Genomic DNA, 16,803 nt, shown 5'->3' on the forward strand with positions numbered 1-16,803 from the left:
CACCATCGAAGCCAACTCACCACCAGGTGGTGATCAGTTGACAGCTCCGCCCCTCTCTTCACCCGAGTGTCCAAGACATATGGCCGCAAGTCCGACGACACGACCACAAAGTCGATCATCGACCTGAGGCCTAGGGTGTCCTGGTGCCAAGTGCACATATGAACACCCTTATGCTTGAACATGGTGTTGTTATGGACAATCCGTGGCGAGCACAGAAGTCCAATAACAAAACACCGCTCGGGTTCAGATCGGGGCCATTCCTCCCAATCACGCCCTTCCAGGTCTCACTGTCATTGCCCACGTGAGCATTGAAGTCTCCCAGCAAAACGAGGGAATCCCAGAAGGTATGCCCTCTAGCACCCCCTCCAGAGACTCCAAAAAGGGTGGATACTCCAAACTGCTGTTTGGTGCATACGCACAAACAACAGTCAGGACCCTTCCCCACCCGGCGGAGGGAGGCCACCCTCTCGTCCACCGGGGTAAACCCCAATGCACAGGCTCCGAGTCGGGGGCAATAAGTATGCCCACACCTGCTCGGCACCTCTCACCAAGGGCAACTCCAGAGTGGTAGAGAGTCCAGCCCCTCTCAAGGAGATTGGTTCCAGAGTCCAAGCTGTGCGTCGAGGTGAGTCCGACTATATCTAGCCGGAACCTCTCGACCTCGCGCACTAGCTCAGGCTCCTTCCCTTTCAGAGAGGTGACATTCCACGTCCCAAGAGCCAGTTTCTGTAGCCAAGGATCAGACCGCCAAGGTCCTCGCCATCGGCCACCACCCAACTCACACTGCACCCAACCTCCTTGGCCCCTCCCATAGGTGGTGAGCCCATGGGGAGGAGGACCCACGTTACCTCTTCGGGCTGTGCCCGGCCGAGCCCCATGGGTGCAGGCCCGGCCACCAGGCGCTCGCCATCGAGCCCCACCTCCAGGCCTGGCTCCAGAGGGGGGCCCCGGTGACCCGCGTCCGGGCAAGGGAAAACGTCGCCCAAGGTTTTTATTCTTCATTAGAGGTTTATTGAACCGCTCTTTGTCTCATCCCTTACCTAGGACCAGTTTGCCTTGGGTGGCCCTACCAGGGGCATAAAGCCCCGGACAACATAGCTCCTAGGATCATTGGGACACGCAAACCCCTCCACCACGATAAGGTGACGGTTCAAGGAGGGGTCCAGTCAGCCTGATGTATTTTTTACATCTTGCTCATGCTCTCCAATCTGGCCCCCATCTATTTGCAGCAACTTCTCTGCAACATCACAATATGTTTTCAATCCAGCATTATCCAGTTTAGAGCTGTGTTGGGCAGTATCTATTTCAGCAACTCTGGACACTCGTAAAACATAAAGCACAATTTAATCTATCGCACTGCAAACTCACCGATACTCACTCATGCTAGAACAATTTACAGCTGCCAACCTACCTAAACTTAATAACTTTGGGATATGAGAAAACAACTGGCCTACACTGAGAAAACCAACACACATAGAGATATATTTTGAGCTGGAATTCAGAATGTTTCTATTTGCAAGGCAGTACTGGTTAGTCACTAGGCTCATTTAAAAAATCACCTTGTATGGCCTCTACTGACAATGAAATGATGCTTAAATTTTACAGGAATTTGAATTAAAAGTGCAGTTAAAGCTGCACAAATTATGTGGTCAGGATAATTGTCCTGTTTAAGCCATACATTCTTGTTTTCTATTGCCCTTTCACTTGAGTCAGGATTTTCATTATAAAAATGTATACAATTGTCAGCACTAAGTTAATAGGCCAAGTTTAATAGGGTTCAGTGGGGCCTGGGTGTATTCCTCAATAGTTGTTTTTTTTTCTTGCATGTTAAAATAGAGAAACATACCTACATAAATTAGGGATTAGTGTCATGGTTCAAATTTAGCTTGAGTGATGTCACTTCAACCTAAATATTTTGTATACCGTATTTTCCTCTTTAACAGGTCCTATTGTCACTCCTGTCGACAAACAGATCCACAAGCAGCTATTTATGCCCAAAAAGTATAGCGATTTTGCTGTCTGTATACCCGCGACAACAGCGGAGGTGGTCCGAGTAAACCTCCGCTACACACCTCATGACGAAATATCTACAAAACAAAAATTAAGCAAATAAAGATGAACAAATTTTCCAGCTTTCCGTCAATTCATCCAGTTCATAAACCCACTTATCCAAAGCATGGATGTGAGGAAGCTGGAGCCTAATTCAGCAAACACACACCACACACATCAGGAATGGACTGCATTTCAAAACAATTAACCCAGTTCAAGAACACATTACGCCATTCATACATATTCTAACTTGATTGAAAATAAGAAAGTCTGTATTTTGTCTCAAGTACAATAAGCATAAAAAAGATTTTCTGTCATTTCAATATCGTTAACAGAACTTGTGCATTTTTCATCATTTCAGACTTTTAAATGCGTTAATGTAAGTGAGATTGAGGTTATAATATAACTTTATAATAGAAGTAATTTATATGTGACTTGAGATAATATGTAAATATAGCAGCACGGTTAGGACTCTTTATAATGCATATGTTTCGTGTGCTAGCCCTCCCCAAATCCCCCACTGAGCTGTCAAAGAGCTACCATTAGCCACTTCCTATAGTGCACCTAGCATCAACTCCTAAACTGGCAATGCTGATCCTGAAACTGCAGTCTTCTTATGCTACCGGTTTAACAAGTAATACACATCTTTTCCTTATGATCAAGTTTCTTTCTTTTCTTTCTTTCTTTCTTTCTTTCTTTCTTTCTTTCTTTCTTTCTCAAAAGCGCAACAATAACAATCACCATCTGTTTATCGTTAATTTTTCGTTCCATTGTACATCGTCTTTATCACATAGTATTAAACTTTCGGGCTGGCACCCGCTTCCTCATTCTTATCATGTTTCTTCGATTGCAGAAAGAAAATTGAGAAGTCTAGAAGGAGTCGAGCGCAAATTATCTGCACAGAGGAGTCTCTGTGATTCCACCTTATTTTCATTAGAGGTAAGTAGGCCTAAATTCTATATTTTTTGTTCAGCCTTGCGCCCTGTACTAATTGGAATTGACTCCAGAAGCCCCGCGACTATACTAAGAATGATGCGGTTTAGAAAATGATGAACTGACTATATTGGCGTTTCCCGGTTGCTGTTCGTCACATTTAAGCCAGGTCTCCTTATCGTGTCTTCGGTAATCCCCCAGAGCTAAAGAATGGTTTATTAGGTTAACTCTGAACTTCCGACTGAGAAACATTTTTAAGAAAGAAAGAAAGTTGTTATTATTGATACATAACAAGTATTAGATGTATTTAAAAGCCTCAAAAAGAATGTTTATTACGGCGGCGGTAAATTGCATGTTTAAACGATTTTTTTCCCTACACTGCTTAGTAAAACAATGATTAAAAAATTCATATGCACCTAATAATGCAGGATTATTCACCAGGTCAATAAGCCTACTTTTAAACAATTTTCTCCTCATTCTTCAGTCGACCCATGCTTTATGAATTGCTTAGATTTCTTGACTTAACAACACGTTTTTCAGTTTTCACTTACTATATATTTGTTAAATTAAAATAGTAAAAACACAGGAGTGCTGTCATTATAACAGAAAAAAAAGTATTTTCACTCATGTAATCACTTTAGAGGTGCCTGTATTAAAAAAAAAAACAACTATTCACTTCAATGTTACAGTTTATTAAATTATTATAAAATGATGAATGCATATGTTTGACAAAATCAGAATAATTATATTGACAAATAAAAAGGATAATATTAATATACTTATAAAGGATAATAATAAAAATTATGATGACAAATCAGTCTTTTATGAAATATGTGATTACCAATCATTGAAACGTGTTTAAAGCCAAAGTACAGTACTAATCAAAGTCTAGCAAAATAGGAATATTGTTGTTTTAAAATGCAGTTATGTAATGTAGTGAACAAAACCAGCCAAGCTTAATGATAAATCCTTTTATTATTATTATTATTATTATTATTATTATACAGTATTTTTGAACTCATACCATTTTAGTCACTTGGTGACTTAATGATTACCTCTACAGCTTTACAGGTACAAGATACTTCAAATATTTGTCTAATCACTATGTGAATTTTACACATCATTCCTCTGTGTGTGTGTGTGTAGCTTTTAATCAGGTTTTATCTCCAAATTATAGAAACACGTATGCGACATTAGTTGATGCAATGTTAGTATCTATAGAAGGAGTAGGCCCTGTCTTCAGCCCAACGCTGTCTTGTTATGATATCATCCCCTAATTCAAGGCTGTACTTTTAGACTAAGCAGATTTTTTGTGCTTCATTCACTCAGAATATGGAACCAATGTAGAAAGCATTTTAAGATGGAGAAGCTTTTATCTGTGGCACCTCTGCAAGAGAACCACCTCTTTCAACCCTCTCAAACATATGCAGTTTTTAATATCTGGAAAAGATTTGGGATTAAATTGCTTAGAGATCTTTATATAGACAACATATTTGCATCCTATGAACAGTTACATTACAAATGTAACTTTCCAGCTACACATTTCTATCACTATCTTCAAATTAGGAACTTTGTTAAACAGAACCTGCCCGATTTTCCTCATCTTGCACCCTCCTCCATGCCGGAAAAAATATTGCTCAATTTCGAGGACTTAGACACCATCTCTAAAATATATAAAATTATTTTACAGTCCCTCACTTTCAAAGATCCAAGAGGACAATGGGAAAAAGATCTCTTAATTAATGTATCAGAAAAGGAGTGGAAAGTAACAATGCAGAGACTTCACTCGAGCTCCATATGTGCAAAGCATACAATTATTCAACTCAAAATTATATATCGAGCACATCTGTCTCACCTAAAACTGTCCAAAATGTTTCCAGGGCATGATCCAACCTGCAAACGCTGCAATCAAGTCCCTGCCTCACTGGGTCACATGTTTTGGGCCTGCACCAAACTAACATCATTTTGGACCAAATTTTTAATTACCTTTCAGACAGCCTTGGACTCACAATCCCTCCTAACCCATTAACAGCTGTGTTTGGGGTTCTTCCAGATGGGCTTAAAGCGGAGAAGGACAAACAAACTGTGATTGCATTTACTACTATTTTGGCACACAGACTTATTTTGCTAAACTGAAAGAATCCTAACTCTCGTCTTTTAAGTCAGTGGGAAACCGATGTTTTAGACTATTTAAAATTGGAAAAAATCTAATACTCAGTTAGAAGATCTGTACAGAACCTTTTCAAAACCTGGCAGGACTTAATCAATAATATTTTAGAATAAGCTCTTAAAGCACAAAGGAAACAATTATTTCCGTTTTTCTTTTTCTTCTCCATTCATCTCTATTGCCCTATTAAACTTATCAATTTAGGTATATTTACAAGCTTTAAGTTTTACTCCGTTGGCCATGCTCTCTCTCTCTCACTCAGGGGTGGGGGGTGATTTTTTTTTTAATCCCATTTTTTGTAAAAATTGATCTATTTGTTTAATAAAATTTCCCAAAAAAATTATTGATCTATTTGTATGGAATGATTACAATAAAATTAATAATAATAAAAAGACTAAGCAGATTTAGAAAATTAGTTCATGGACTAAAGTAATGTCCTCATTTATACCTGGCACATTGTTTAAAACCGTGTAGTGCCTGCATAACACAGTTGCCAAAAATGTTTTTGTTATTAATTTTTTATAAATGAGTGACATGTGAGACAGAACAATGCTGGCAGCTTTTGCACAAATATTAAAATACTTTTGAAATGCCTATAATTGCTGGTAAATCCAGATGTTCCAGTTTTCTGCTTAACTTAAAGAATGAAATAATATTTATAATGACTTTTCAAAGTTGTCATTAAAGTCATAAACCATGGCAATCAAGTGAATTAAAAAGAGAATGCATACTTTTCATAACAATGTTGTTCTACCAGCTTCAAGGAGCATAAAATGGATCTCAGCATCATCATTAGAGAAGAATATTATTGGCACAATGGAGAATATCCTCACCGAATACATAAACTTCCTAAGAAAGATTTAAATACCCTGACAATAGATACAAATAATTCCATTTCAAAGTAAGTCTGAGGTAATGAGACTGCTCCACTTGGCATGTACAAACCAGATTTACACCATATCTATGTATTACACACATTGAAGATCTTGTTCCTGCTTAAGGACAGTGTAGTGTGTTTGATATCTTGACCTTTAGGAACTTAGCCTCACCAAAGATCAGACAAGCCAGCTTAACTGCTACAGTAATTATCTATGGGCCTGATTCTGTCAGTACAGATAGTACAGTTTTGTTACCACCAAAATTAAGCTAATTAACTTTTCAGATATATCTTAATAAGACAACATTGTGGGTTGAGTGTAGCCTAGTGCTTTCCAAAATGTGTGTCAGGACACCCTTGTGTTTCAATATTGACTTTTATTACAGAACAAACAAATCTGCAATAGGGCTACAAAATTAGCCAAACAATAACCTTTGAATCCTCATATTGAAAATAAGTATTGTATTGTGAATTGTGGTTCCAGAAGATGGACAGTGGGTCATCACAATGAATTGACAGTTAGAGATGGGTTCCCTGAGAAGTGTTCCCCTAGTACACTGTGTGGTCGCATCCCTCTGATAGAGCTCTCATTTGTGCACCTGCAGGGCAACATGGGAGCTGTAGTCCAGATGTCGGCTCTGTTGGGATACTTCTGCGCCACCAGGGGGATGCTGTCCTGTCCTAGGGAATCTCTGCCTGACCTCAGAGTGCTTCTTGGTGACAGTGTCGCTGCACTGGAAGTACTCCCAGGTCTAGATTGAAAAGGAACTGCCCTGTCTCCCCATAGTAGTCAGAGTTGGGAGTGAAGTGAGCAAAGCTCTCTTAGGAGAAGTAGAGAAGAAATAAAGAAGAAAGAAAAAGATAAAGAACTGCATTGTAGAACACACACAAGTATGTTTAAAGTATTTTGTCAAATTAAAAATATTTATTTCAACCTGGGACTTGTGTGTGTGAAGTTGTGCCTGGGGTTTGGGGCTCTGCTATGCCCCTAGGGGCGATAGTATATATCCGAGTATAGATTAAATATCCTGAATACTGCATATATGTTAGTAGCTTGTAAGTCATGAACAGCTGCTTAAAATAAGCAGGAGAAAATGGCAGCCTTCAAATTAATGTGACGCTCGAAAACACAGTCCTTCACAAAAAAACAGGAGTCTCTGTGCATATAAATGGTGTGATCAACTGGCAATGGATGCTAGCATGGGTGCTGTGGGAGTCAACACTCAAAAGAATAACAAACAGGATAAAACTAAATTCAGTTTCTCTTTATTCACCCCTCACAAATTGCTGCAAAAATATAGTACAGAATATTATATATATATATATATATATATATATATATATATATATATATATATATATATATATATATATATATATATATATATCTTTTTATCACGCATTTGTATTAGGCATTGTGCCTCAAGCCAGCAGCCACATATGACACAGACTGTATGGAAAACAGTTTGTTGGCCTAGGTAGCTAAATGAGCATTGCTGGCATTAAAACAACTCTTTGTAACTGTAACTTTAAGCTGTTATAATGTCAAAAAATCAGAAATTTCGTACTGTATTACAGAATTTAAATGCAGGAAGTTTACACATGCTTAATAAAAGGAATGCAACTTAACTCACATAGTACACACTATTAGCAAAATGTATGAATCACTATAGAATCACTATAGAAAATATTTAATCAAAAATTTGTTTATGAATGTAAACAAGGCATTTTTCTGCTTCCCCCCAAAACCTAGCTATGCATGTAAATCTACAGTCTTCTTATGCTGGGTGTCAAGCAGTAATCTGGTGGGATGCTGGTGAAAATAAAGTTTCACGGGTTCCAAGGCCAAAGATTCACCCAGCCCTCGGGCATTCTACCAAAATAGATGTGCTAATGTAGTTCATTACTGTTATGACGCAATGTCCTAAATGACTGGCATGTCTACATTCCTTTCAATTTCACATTAGGCCACAGAGTACGTTAATCAGATGAAAGTGTTGTCTTAAACTGGAAAAGTAAAAATAATAGCAAAGCTTAGTAATGATTGCAAATGCATGAAGTGCTTGATATTGCAATACATATTATAACTTAGACAACTTTAAAAAAAATTTAGGAGCCTTTTTAGAAGTCTTCCATGATATTAGCCTGGTGTATCTCTTTTGGTAAAGCATTTCAAATTTTTGGTGTTTAACAGCACAAGACCGCCTAACCTCTTTAAAATAAAATGCAAATGAGCATTGGAGGATCGAATATTATGACATGGGAATATAAGGGGTCAGGCCTTCTAAAATATAAGGAGTGGAAACATTATTCAGTAAACTGGCCTCACTGAATCTGATGTTCAATTATCCACCAAGCTAAACACTTTTATGCAATAATTCCCAGAACCACAAAGTGATGTTGAGAATGTTTAATCACATAAAATACAAACAAAACAGTAATAAGTACTTGTATAATAGTCATATACAAATTTAAGGTAAGTACAGCAGCATTTATAACTAAGAGCTTAACAGCTGAAAGCTTAGAAATTACATGTTGAGATATGACATTTACTTTAACATTCCCTGACCGAACTTACTTAAATAAAAGGTATAGAACTAGAAAAAGGCGATAACTTGCAGGGAATGCCTTCACAGGAGCTAACTAAGCAGGATGGCTAAGGATTGTTTGAGAGAACAAACACTGTGATAACAAAAGGCACCATGGCTACTGCAGCTGCACTCACTTCCTACTTCCTGTCAGATGGGCTTCCTGTTTCCTGCAGCAGTAGCAGCATAAGCATTAAGATTTACATATTAAAATTACCAGAGTTAGCCAAACAGAACATATCTAGTGGTGCCAGAACAGTAAGAATATTTTAAAATAATCTTTAACTGACACAGGTAATCAATGTTGTGGGATGTGTTTAAACTTCCTTTAACTTCTTGAAATAGCTGCAGTTAATTTATGTCCAGTCCTGTTAGGAATGTATTATAGTAAGGACCTACAATAAATTGTCTAAAAGAAAATCATGAATTAATTTACATAAAGACAAGAGACTGCATGTTGTATGTTTCTAGCTAAAAGTACCGAATAGTCAAATATCCATTTTCTGAAACTGTTGGTTACTTAGAGCATTGTGAGCAGTTTTTGCCTATTCAAGAAGCATTGGGCCCACGGTGAGAGGTAAGGTGAGAGGCAGCCTTTGATAAGCAACAGACCATCAAAGAGTATATGTCCATTGGCAGACACCAGACCTTTGAGTTATCCATCCATCCTCTTCCGCTTATCCGAGGTCGGGTCGCGGGGGCAGCAGCTTAAGCAGAGAGGACCAGACTTCCCTCTCCCGGCCACTTCTTCCAGTTCTTCCGGGAGAATCCCAAGGCGTTCCTAGGCCAGCCGGGAGACATAGTCCCTCCAGCGTGTCCTGGGTCTTCCCGGGGCCTCCTCCCGGTTGGGCGTGCCCGGAACACCTCACCAGGGAGGCGTCCAGGAGGCATCCTGATCAGATGCCCGAGCCACCTCATCTGACTCCTCTCGATGCGGAGGAGCAGCGGCTCTACTCTGAGCCCCTCCCGGATGACTGAGCTTCTCACCCTATCTTTAAGGGAAAGCCCAGACACCCTGCGGAGGAAACTCATTTCAGCCGCTTGTATTCGCGATCTCGTTCTTTCGGTCACTACCCATAGCTCATAACCATAGGTGAGGGTAGGAGCGTAGATCGACTGGTAAATTGAGAGCTTTGCCTTACGGCTCAGCTCCTTTTTCACCACGACAGACCGATGCAGAGCCGCATCACTGCGGATGCCGCACCGATCCACCTGTCGATCTCACGCTCCATTCTTCCCTCACTCGTGAACAAGACCCCGAGATACTTGAACTCCTCCACTTGGGGCAGGATCTCTCCCCCAACCCTGAGAGGGCACTCCACCCTTTTCGGCTGAGGACCATGCTCTCGGATTTGGAGGTGCTGATTCTCATCCCAGCCGCTTCACACTCAGCTGCGAACCGATCCAGAGAGCTGAAGATCACGGCCTGATGAAGCAAACAGGACAACATCATCTGCAAAAGCAGTGACCCAATCCTGAGTCCACCAAACCGGACCCCTTCAACACCCTGGCTGCGCCTAGAAATTCTGTCCATAAAAGTTATGAACAGAATCGGTGACAAAGGGCAGCCCTGGCGAGTCCAACTCTCACTGGAAACGGGCTCGACTTACTGCCGGCAATGCGGACCAAGCTCTGACACGGTTGTACAGAGACCGAACAGCTCTTATCAGGGGTCCGGTACCCCATACTCCCGAGCACCCCCACAGGATTCCCGAGGGACACGGTCGAATGCCTTTTCCAAGTCCACAAAACACATGTAGACCGGTCGGGCAAACTCCCATGCACCCTCCAGGACTCTGCTAAGGGTGAAGAGCTGGTCCACTGTTCGCGACCAGGGCGAAAACCACACTGTTCCTCCTGAATCCGAGGTTCGACTATCCGACGGACCCTCCTCTCCAGAACCCCGAATAGACTTTTCCAGGGAGGCTGAGGAGTGTGATCCCTCTATAGTTGGAACACACCCTCCGGTCCCCTTTTAAAGAGGGGACCACCACCCCGTCTGCCAATCCAGAGGCACTGTCCCGATGTCCATGCGATGTTGCAGAGGCGTGTCAACCAAGACAGTCCTACAACATCCAGAGCCTTAAGGAACTCGGTATCTCATCCACCCCGGGGCCCTGCCACCAAGGAGTTTTTGACCACCTCGGTGACTTCAGTCCCAGAGATGGGAGAGCCCACCTCAGAGTCCCCAGGCTCTGCTTCCTCATTGGAAGGCATGTTAGTGGGATTGAGGAGGTCTTGAAGTACTCCCCCACCATATCACGGTGTTGACACTGCACTGCTTCCCCTCCTGAGGCGCGGACGGTGGACCAGAATCTCCTCGAAGCCGTCCGAAAGTCGTTCTCCATGGCCTCTCAAACTCCTCCCATGCCCGAGTTTTGCCTCAGCAACAACGAAGCAGCGTTCGCTTGGCCTGCGGTACCTATCAGCTGCCTCCAGAGACCCACAGGACAAAAAAGTCCTATAGGACTCCTTCTTCAGCTTGACGGCATCCCTCACCACCGGTGTCCACCAACGGGTTGGGATTGCCGCCACGACAGGCACCGACCACCTTGCGGCCACAGCTCCGGTCAGCCGCCTCAACAATAGAGGCACGGAACATGGCCCATTCGGACTCAATGTCCCCCACCTCCCTCGGGGCGTGGTTGAAGTTCTGCGGAGGTGGGAGTTGAAGCTACTTCTGACAGGGGACTCTGCCAGCCGTTCCCAGCAGACCCTCACAACACGTTTGGGCCTACCAGGTCTGACCGTCATCTCTCCCCACCATCGACGCCAACTCACCACCAGGTGGTGATCAGTTGACAGCTCGCCCCTCTCTTCACCCGAGTGTCCAAGACATATGGCGCAAGTCCGGCGACACGACCACAAAGTCGATCATCGACCTGAGGCCTAGGGTGTCCTGGTGCCAATTGCACATATGAACACCCTTATGCTTGAACATGGTGTTCGTTATGGACAATCCATGACGAGCACAGAAGTCCAATAACAAAACACCGCTCGGGTTCAGATCGGGGGGGCCATTCCTCCCAATCACGCCCTTCCAGGTCTCACTGTCATTGCCCACGTGAGCATTGAAGTCTCCCAGCAAAACGAGGGAATCCCAGAAGGTATGCCCTCTAGCAACCCCTCAGAGACTCCAAAAGGGTGGATACTCCAAACTGCTGTTCGCGCATACACAAAACAACAGTCAGGACCCTTCCCCACCCGAAGGCGGAGGGAGGCCACCCTCTCGTCCACGGGGTAAACCCCAATGCACAGGCTCCAAGTCGGGGGGCAATAAGTATGCCCACACCTGCTCGGCCTCTCACCGGGCAACTCCAGAGTGGTAGAGAGTCCTCAGCCCCTCTCAAGGAGATTGGTTCCAGGGCTGTGCAACTATATCTAGCAGAGTGGTAGAGAGGTGACATTCCACGTCCCAAGACTGCACCGCCAACCCGCCTTCGCCACCACCCAACTCACACTGCACCCAACCTCCTTGGCCCCTCCCATAGGTGGTGAGCCCATGGGGAGGAGGACCCACGTTACCTCTTTGGGCTGTGCCCGGCCGAGCCCCATGGGTGCAGGCCCGGCCACCAGGCACTCGCCATCGAGCCCCACCTCCAGGCCTGGCTCCAGAGGGGGGCCCCGGTGACCCGCGTCCGGGCAAGGGAAAACATCGTCCAAAGTTTTTGCTCTTCATCGGAGGTTTGTTGAACCGCTCTTTGTCTCATCCCTCACCTAGGACCAGTTTGCCTTGGGTGGCCCTACCAGGGGCATAAAGCCCCGGACAACATAGCTCCTAGGATCATTGGGACACGCAAACCCCTCCACCACGATAAGGTGACGGTTCAAGGAGGAGCCTTTGAGTTATCTGTTTGCTTTAACCTGCACATCTTGGGCATGTGGGAAAATCCTTTGTATTCACAAACAGCAATGCAGCAGAGAGCTGAATGAAGCACTCTTGAGCTTTGCAGAAATAGCATCAGCTGCCTTGTCACTGTCCAGTTTAAAGGTATGGAAATAAAACTGTCACAAATGCAAGCCTATCAATGAATTCAATTACTATACATTTTTTTATTAAACCTGTACTTCTTTTTGCTTAGCAGAAAACTAATCACAATGGGTATCACATGACACTGTCCAGAGTAGCACAATGTAGTGTATATACAGTATATATAATATAATAGCACAATGCATTGAATAGCATTAAGAATTTTTAAATGGCATATAATATTTTAATATGAACAATATAAAAGTATTTAATCATGATTTCTTTTTTTGACTGATTTTTTTAATAACTTTTTCCAATTTAGAAACATTAGCAGATAATAGTAAAACTTATTTTAAATAAAGAGGCAAAACATTTCATACCAATATTCTTAACCCATATAGACCATCACAAGACTGTGGAAAAACACCTATCCTGACAGCATTGGCCACAAGCCCAGAACCTTATGTAGATGGGACAACAATTCATAAAAGGATACACACTCACATTTACTCTTCCATTTTAAAGAAACATAATATACAGTATGTGATTTTGAGAAAAAGGCATGAAGAAGAGTGTCTACAATAAACCTGCACCAGACCGAAATATACTTATAAACAGTGTCAGATAATTTTTCTTTTCAATAAACTTGTGTTGTTTTGTTTCTTTTAGCCATTAGCAACTAAAGAAAATGATTCCATCATGCACCCCGGCTAATGGAATGTTTGTCATCACCCAAGTGACCCCCCAGAATAATACTGACCGCGCTAATGCTATTACAAAAGGAAGTAACTTTGACATGATGTCACAACAATTACAATGGTTTCTCAAAGGTGAACCAAAGGCATTGGGGGTAAGTCTGTTTAAAATTATGACCTTTGTTTAAGACTGAAGACCTGTCTTGTTTTAACATAACAGAAATTCTGTGTGATACCCATGTAAAATCATAAGATCTAAATATTTAAAATCTGGCTTTGTAAAGGAAGTACAGTCATATGAAAAACTTTGGGAACCTCTCAGCCTGCATAATAATTGACTCTACTTTCAACCAAAAAGATAACAGTGGTTTGTCTTTTATTTCCTAGGAACATCTGAGTACTGGGGTGTTTTCTGAACAAAGATTTTTAGTGAAGCAGTATTTAGTTGTATGAAATTAAATCAAATGTGAAAAACTGACTGTGCAAAAATGTGGGTCCACCTTGTGATGTTGCTGATTTGAATGCATGCAACTGCTCAATACTGATTACTTGCAGCAGCAAATTGGTTGGATGAGCTCGTTAAGCCTTGCACTTCATAGACAGGTGTGTCCAATCATGAGAAAAGGTATTTAAGGTGGTCAGTTGCAAGTTGTGCTTCCCTTTGACTCTCCTCTGAAGAGTGACAGCATGGGATCCTCAAAGCAACTCTCAAAAGACCTGAAAACAGAGATTGTTCAGTATCATGGTTTAGGGTAAGGCTACAAAAAGCTATCTCAGAGGTTTAAGCTGTCAGTTTCAATTGTAAGGAATGTAATCAGGAAATGGAAGGCCACAGGCACAGTTGCTGTTAAACCCAGGTCTGGCAGGCCAAGAGAAATACAGGAGCGGCATATGCGCAGGATTGTGAGAATGGTTACAAACAACCCACAGATCACCTCCAAAGACCTGCAAGAACATCTTGCTGCAGATGGTGTATCTGTACATCGTTCTACAATTCAGTGCAATTTGCACAAAGAACATCTGTATGGCAGGGTGATGAGAAAGAAGCCCTTTCTGCACTCACGCCACAAACAGAGTCACTTGTTGTATGCAAATGCTCATTTAGACAAGCCAGATTCATTCTGGAACAAAGTGCTTTGGACTAATTAGACAAAAATTGAGTTATTTGTTCATAACAAAAAGCACTTTTGCATGGTGGAAAAAGAACACCGCATTCCAAGAAAAACACCTGCTACCTACTGTCAAATTTGGTGGAAGTTCCATCATGCTGTGGGGCTGTGTGGCTAGTTCAGGAACTGGGGCCCTTGTTAAAGTCGAGGGTCAGATGAATTCAACCCAATATCAACAAATTCTTCAAGATAATGTTCAAGCATCAGTCACAAAGTTGAAGTTACGCAGGGGTTGGATATTCCAGCAAGACAATGACCCAAAACACAGTTCAAAATCTACAAAGGCATTCATGCCGAGGGAGAAGTACAATGTTCTGGAATGGCCGTCACAGTCCCCTGACTTGAATATCATCGAAAATCTATGGGATGATTTGAAGCAGGCTGTCCATGCTCGGCAACGATCAAATTTAACTGAACTGGAGAGATTTTGTATGGAAGAATGGTGAAAAATACCTCCATCCAGAAACCTGACACTCATCAAAGGCTATAGGAGGTGTTTAGAGGCTGTTATGTTTGCAAAAGGAGGCTCAACTAAGTACTGATGATATAACTCTGTTAGGGTGTCCAAATTTATGCATCTAATTTTGTTATGATGCATATTGCATATTTTCTGTTAATCCAATAAACTTAATGTCACTGCTGAAATACTACTGTTTCCAAATGGCATGTCATATATTAAAAAGAATTTGCTACTTTGAAAGCTCAGCCAATGATAAACACAAATCTAAAGAATTAAGATGGCTTCCCAAACTTTTTCATATGACTGTGTGTATGCACACATATATATAGTGTATATATATATATATATATAAACATCGGCACTGTAACTCAAGTATAAATTATTTCTACCAATAATTTTGTTTTACAGTATAATCTAAGTAATCTTAAAAAGTGCTGCCAATTCATCTTTTGTCTATGAATATGAATATTTCTAATGAATATTTCTAATTTTGCAGTCTTTCCTAATAGTTAGAAACATAACATTCCATACAGTCAAGACACATTTAACAAATCAAAACAAAATTCAACCCCCACCCAAGAGAATGAGAGAGGAGCCAGCAACCAAAGCTACTCTATAAAAGGAACAAGAAAATAAGGGTATTTTTTTCCTCGAAATGGAAGCTTATTCTAAAATGTTATTGATTAGATCCTGACATATTTAAAAAAATGTTTTGAACAGATTCTCTAAGTGCAAATTTGATTTTTTCCAATTTCAACTAGTATAGAATATTGGTTACCTACAGACTTAAAAGAATGGTGGGGAGGGATTCTTCCAGTTGAGCAAGATAAGTCTACATGCCACTAGTGTAATAAAGGAAATTACAGTTTGTTTGTCCTTCTCCACTTTAAGGCCATCTGGGAGTACACCAAACACAGCTGTTATAGGTAAGGTGTGATTGTGATGTCAAGGCTGTCTCATGGGCATGCAAAACATATGGCCCAGTGAGACTGGAGTTAGATTGCAACATTCATGTGTTGAATCTTGCCCTGGAAACATTTTGAACAATTTTAACAGAGATAAATGTGCTTGATAAAAGATAGAGCTCAAGTGTATTATGTGCATGGCTGCCTTCTACTCCTTTTCTGAAATATCAAATGACAGATCCTTTCCTCAATGTACTCTAGGGTCTTTGAAAGGAAGAGACTTTAAAATATTTTTATAACTCGTAGAGATTCTATCTGTGTCTTTAAAACTGATAATTAATTATTCTGGAATAGAATAAGGAGGAAGGTGAGGAAAATTGTGCAGGTTCTGTTTAACAAAGTTTCTAGCTTGAAAGTAGTGGAGGAGAAGTTGTATTTGAAGAGTATCTGATCATAGGATGTAAAGACATTATCCATGTACAAGTCTCTAAGTGTTTTAATCCAGGACGTTTTCCAGACATTGAATACAGTATATGTTTGAGATGGTGGAAGAATGTGGCTATTATGTAGAGGTACAACAGATAAAAAATTTTCTGTCTTAAAGTGCTTCCCACATTGGTTACATATTCTGAGGGAATGAAGGGTAATTGGATTTTTAGTGTAATAATGGTAGTTTGTATTAACTGCGGCACAGAGCAGGGAATATAAAGAAGTACTGCAAGATTTTATTTCTATTGCAGACCAGGCTTGTGGATATTCATCAATGTGTGTCAATGTCCAGGTCTTTATAGCTTGTATATTTACAGCCCAGTAATAAAATTGAAAGTTGGGTAGTGCCATACTCCCTTCTGCTTTAGGTCATTGTAAAGTTGCCCTTTGGATGTGTGGATGTTTCGAATTCCAAATAAATGAAGATATGATTGAGTCTAATTTCTTAAAAATGTATTTATTTACTGTATATGGGCATGCTTTGAAATAGGAAGAGTAGCT

The 16,803-nt window shown here is 41.3% G+C and overlaps 1 protein-coding gene across 2 annotated transcripts in view; it reads left to right on the forward strand.

Annotated features, from left to right (window-relative positions):
• Positions 1-2,613: 2,613 nt before the first annotated feature.
• The window catches only part of LOC120517991 (membrane-spanning 4-domains subfamily A member 4D-like), a 35,091-nt gene continuing 20,901 nt past the window's right edge, over positions 2,614-16,803 (forward strand). For both annotated transcript variants that reach the window (XM_039740539.1, XM_039740547.1), the window contains exons 1-3: positions 2,614-2,683; positions 2,903-2,988; positions 13,254-13,434. In XM_039740539.1, coding sequence (XP_039596473.1) covers positions 13,273-13,434 — 162 coding nt within the window. In that variant the 5' untranslated portion in view covers positions 2,614-2,683; positions 2,903-2,988; positions 13,254-13,272. The remainder of the gene's footprint in view (positions 2,684-2,902; positions 2,989-13,253; positions 13,435-16,803) is intronic.

Source organism: Polypterus senegalus, chromosome 1 (genome assembly GCF_016835505.1).
Source record: "Polypterus senegalus isolate Bchr_013 chromosome 1, ASM1683550v1, whole genome shotgun sequence".
In the NCBI taxonomy this organism is placed as follows: Eukaryota; Metazoa; Chordata; class Cladistia; order Polypteriformes; family Polypteridae; genus Polypterus; species Polypterus senegalus.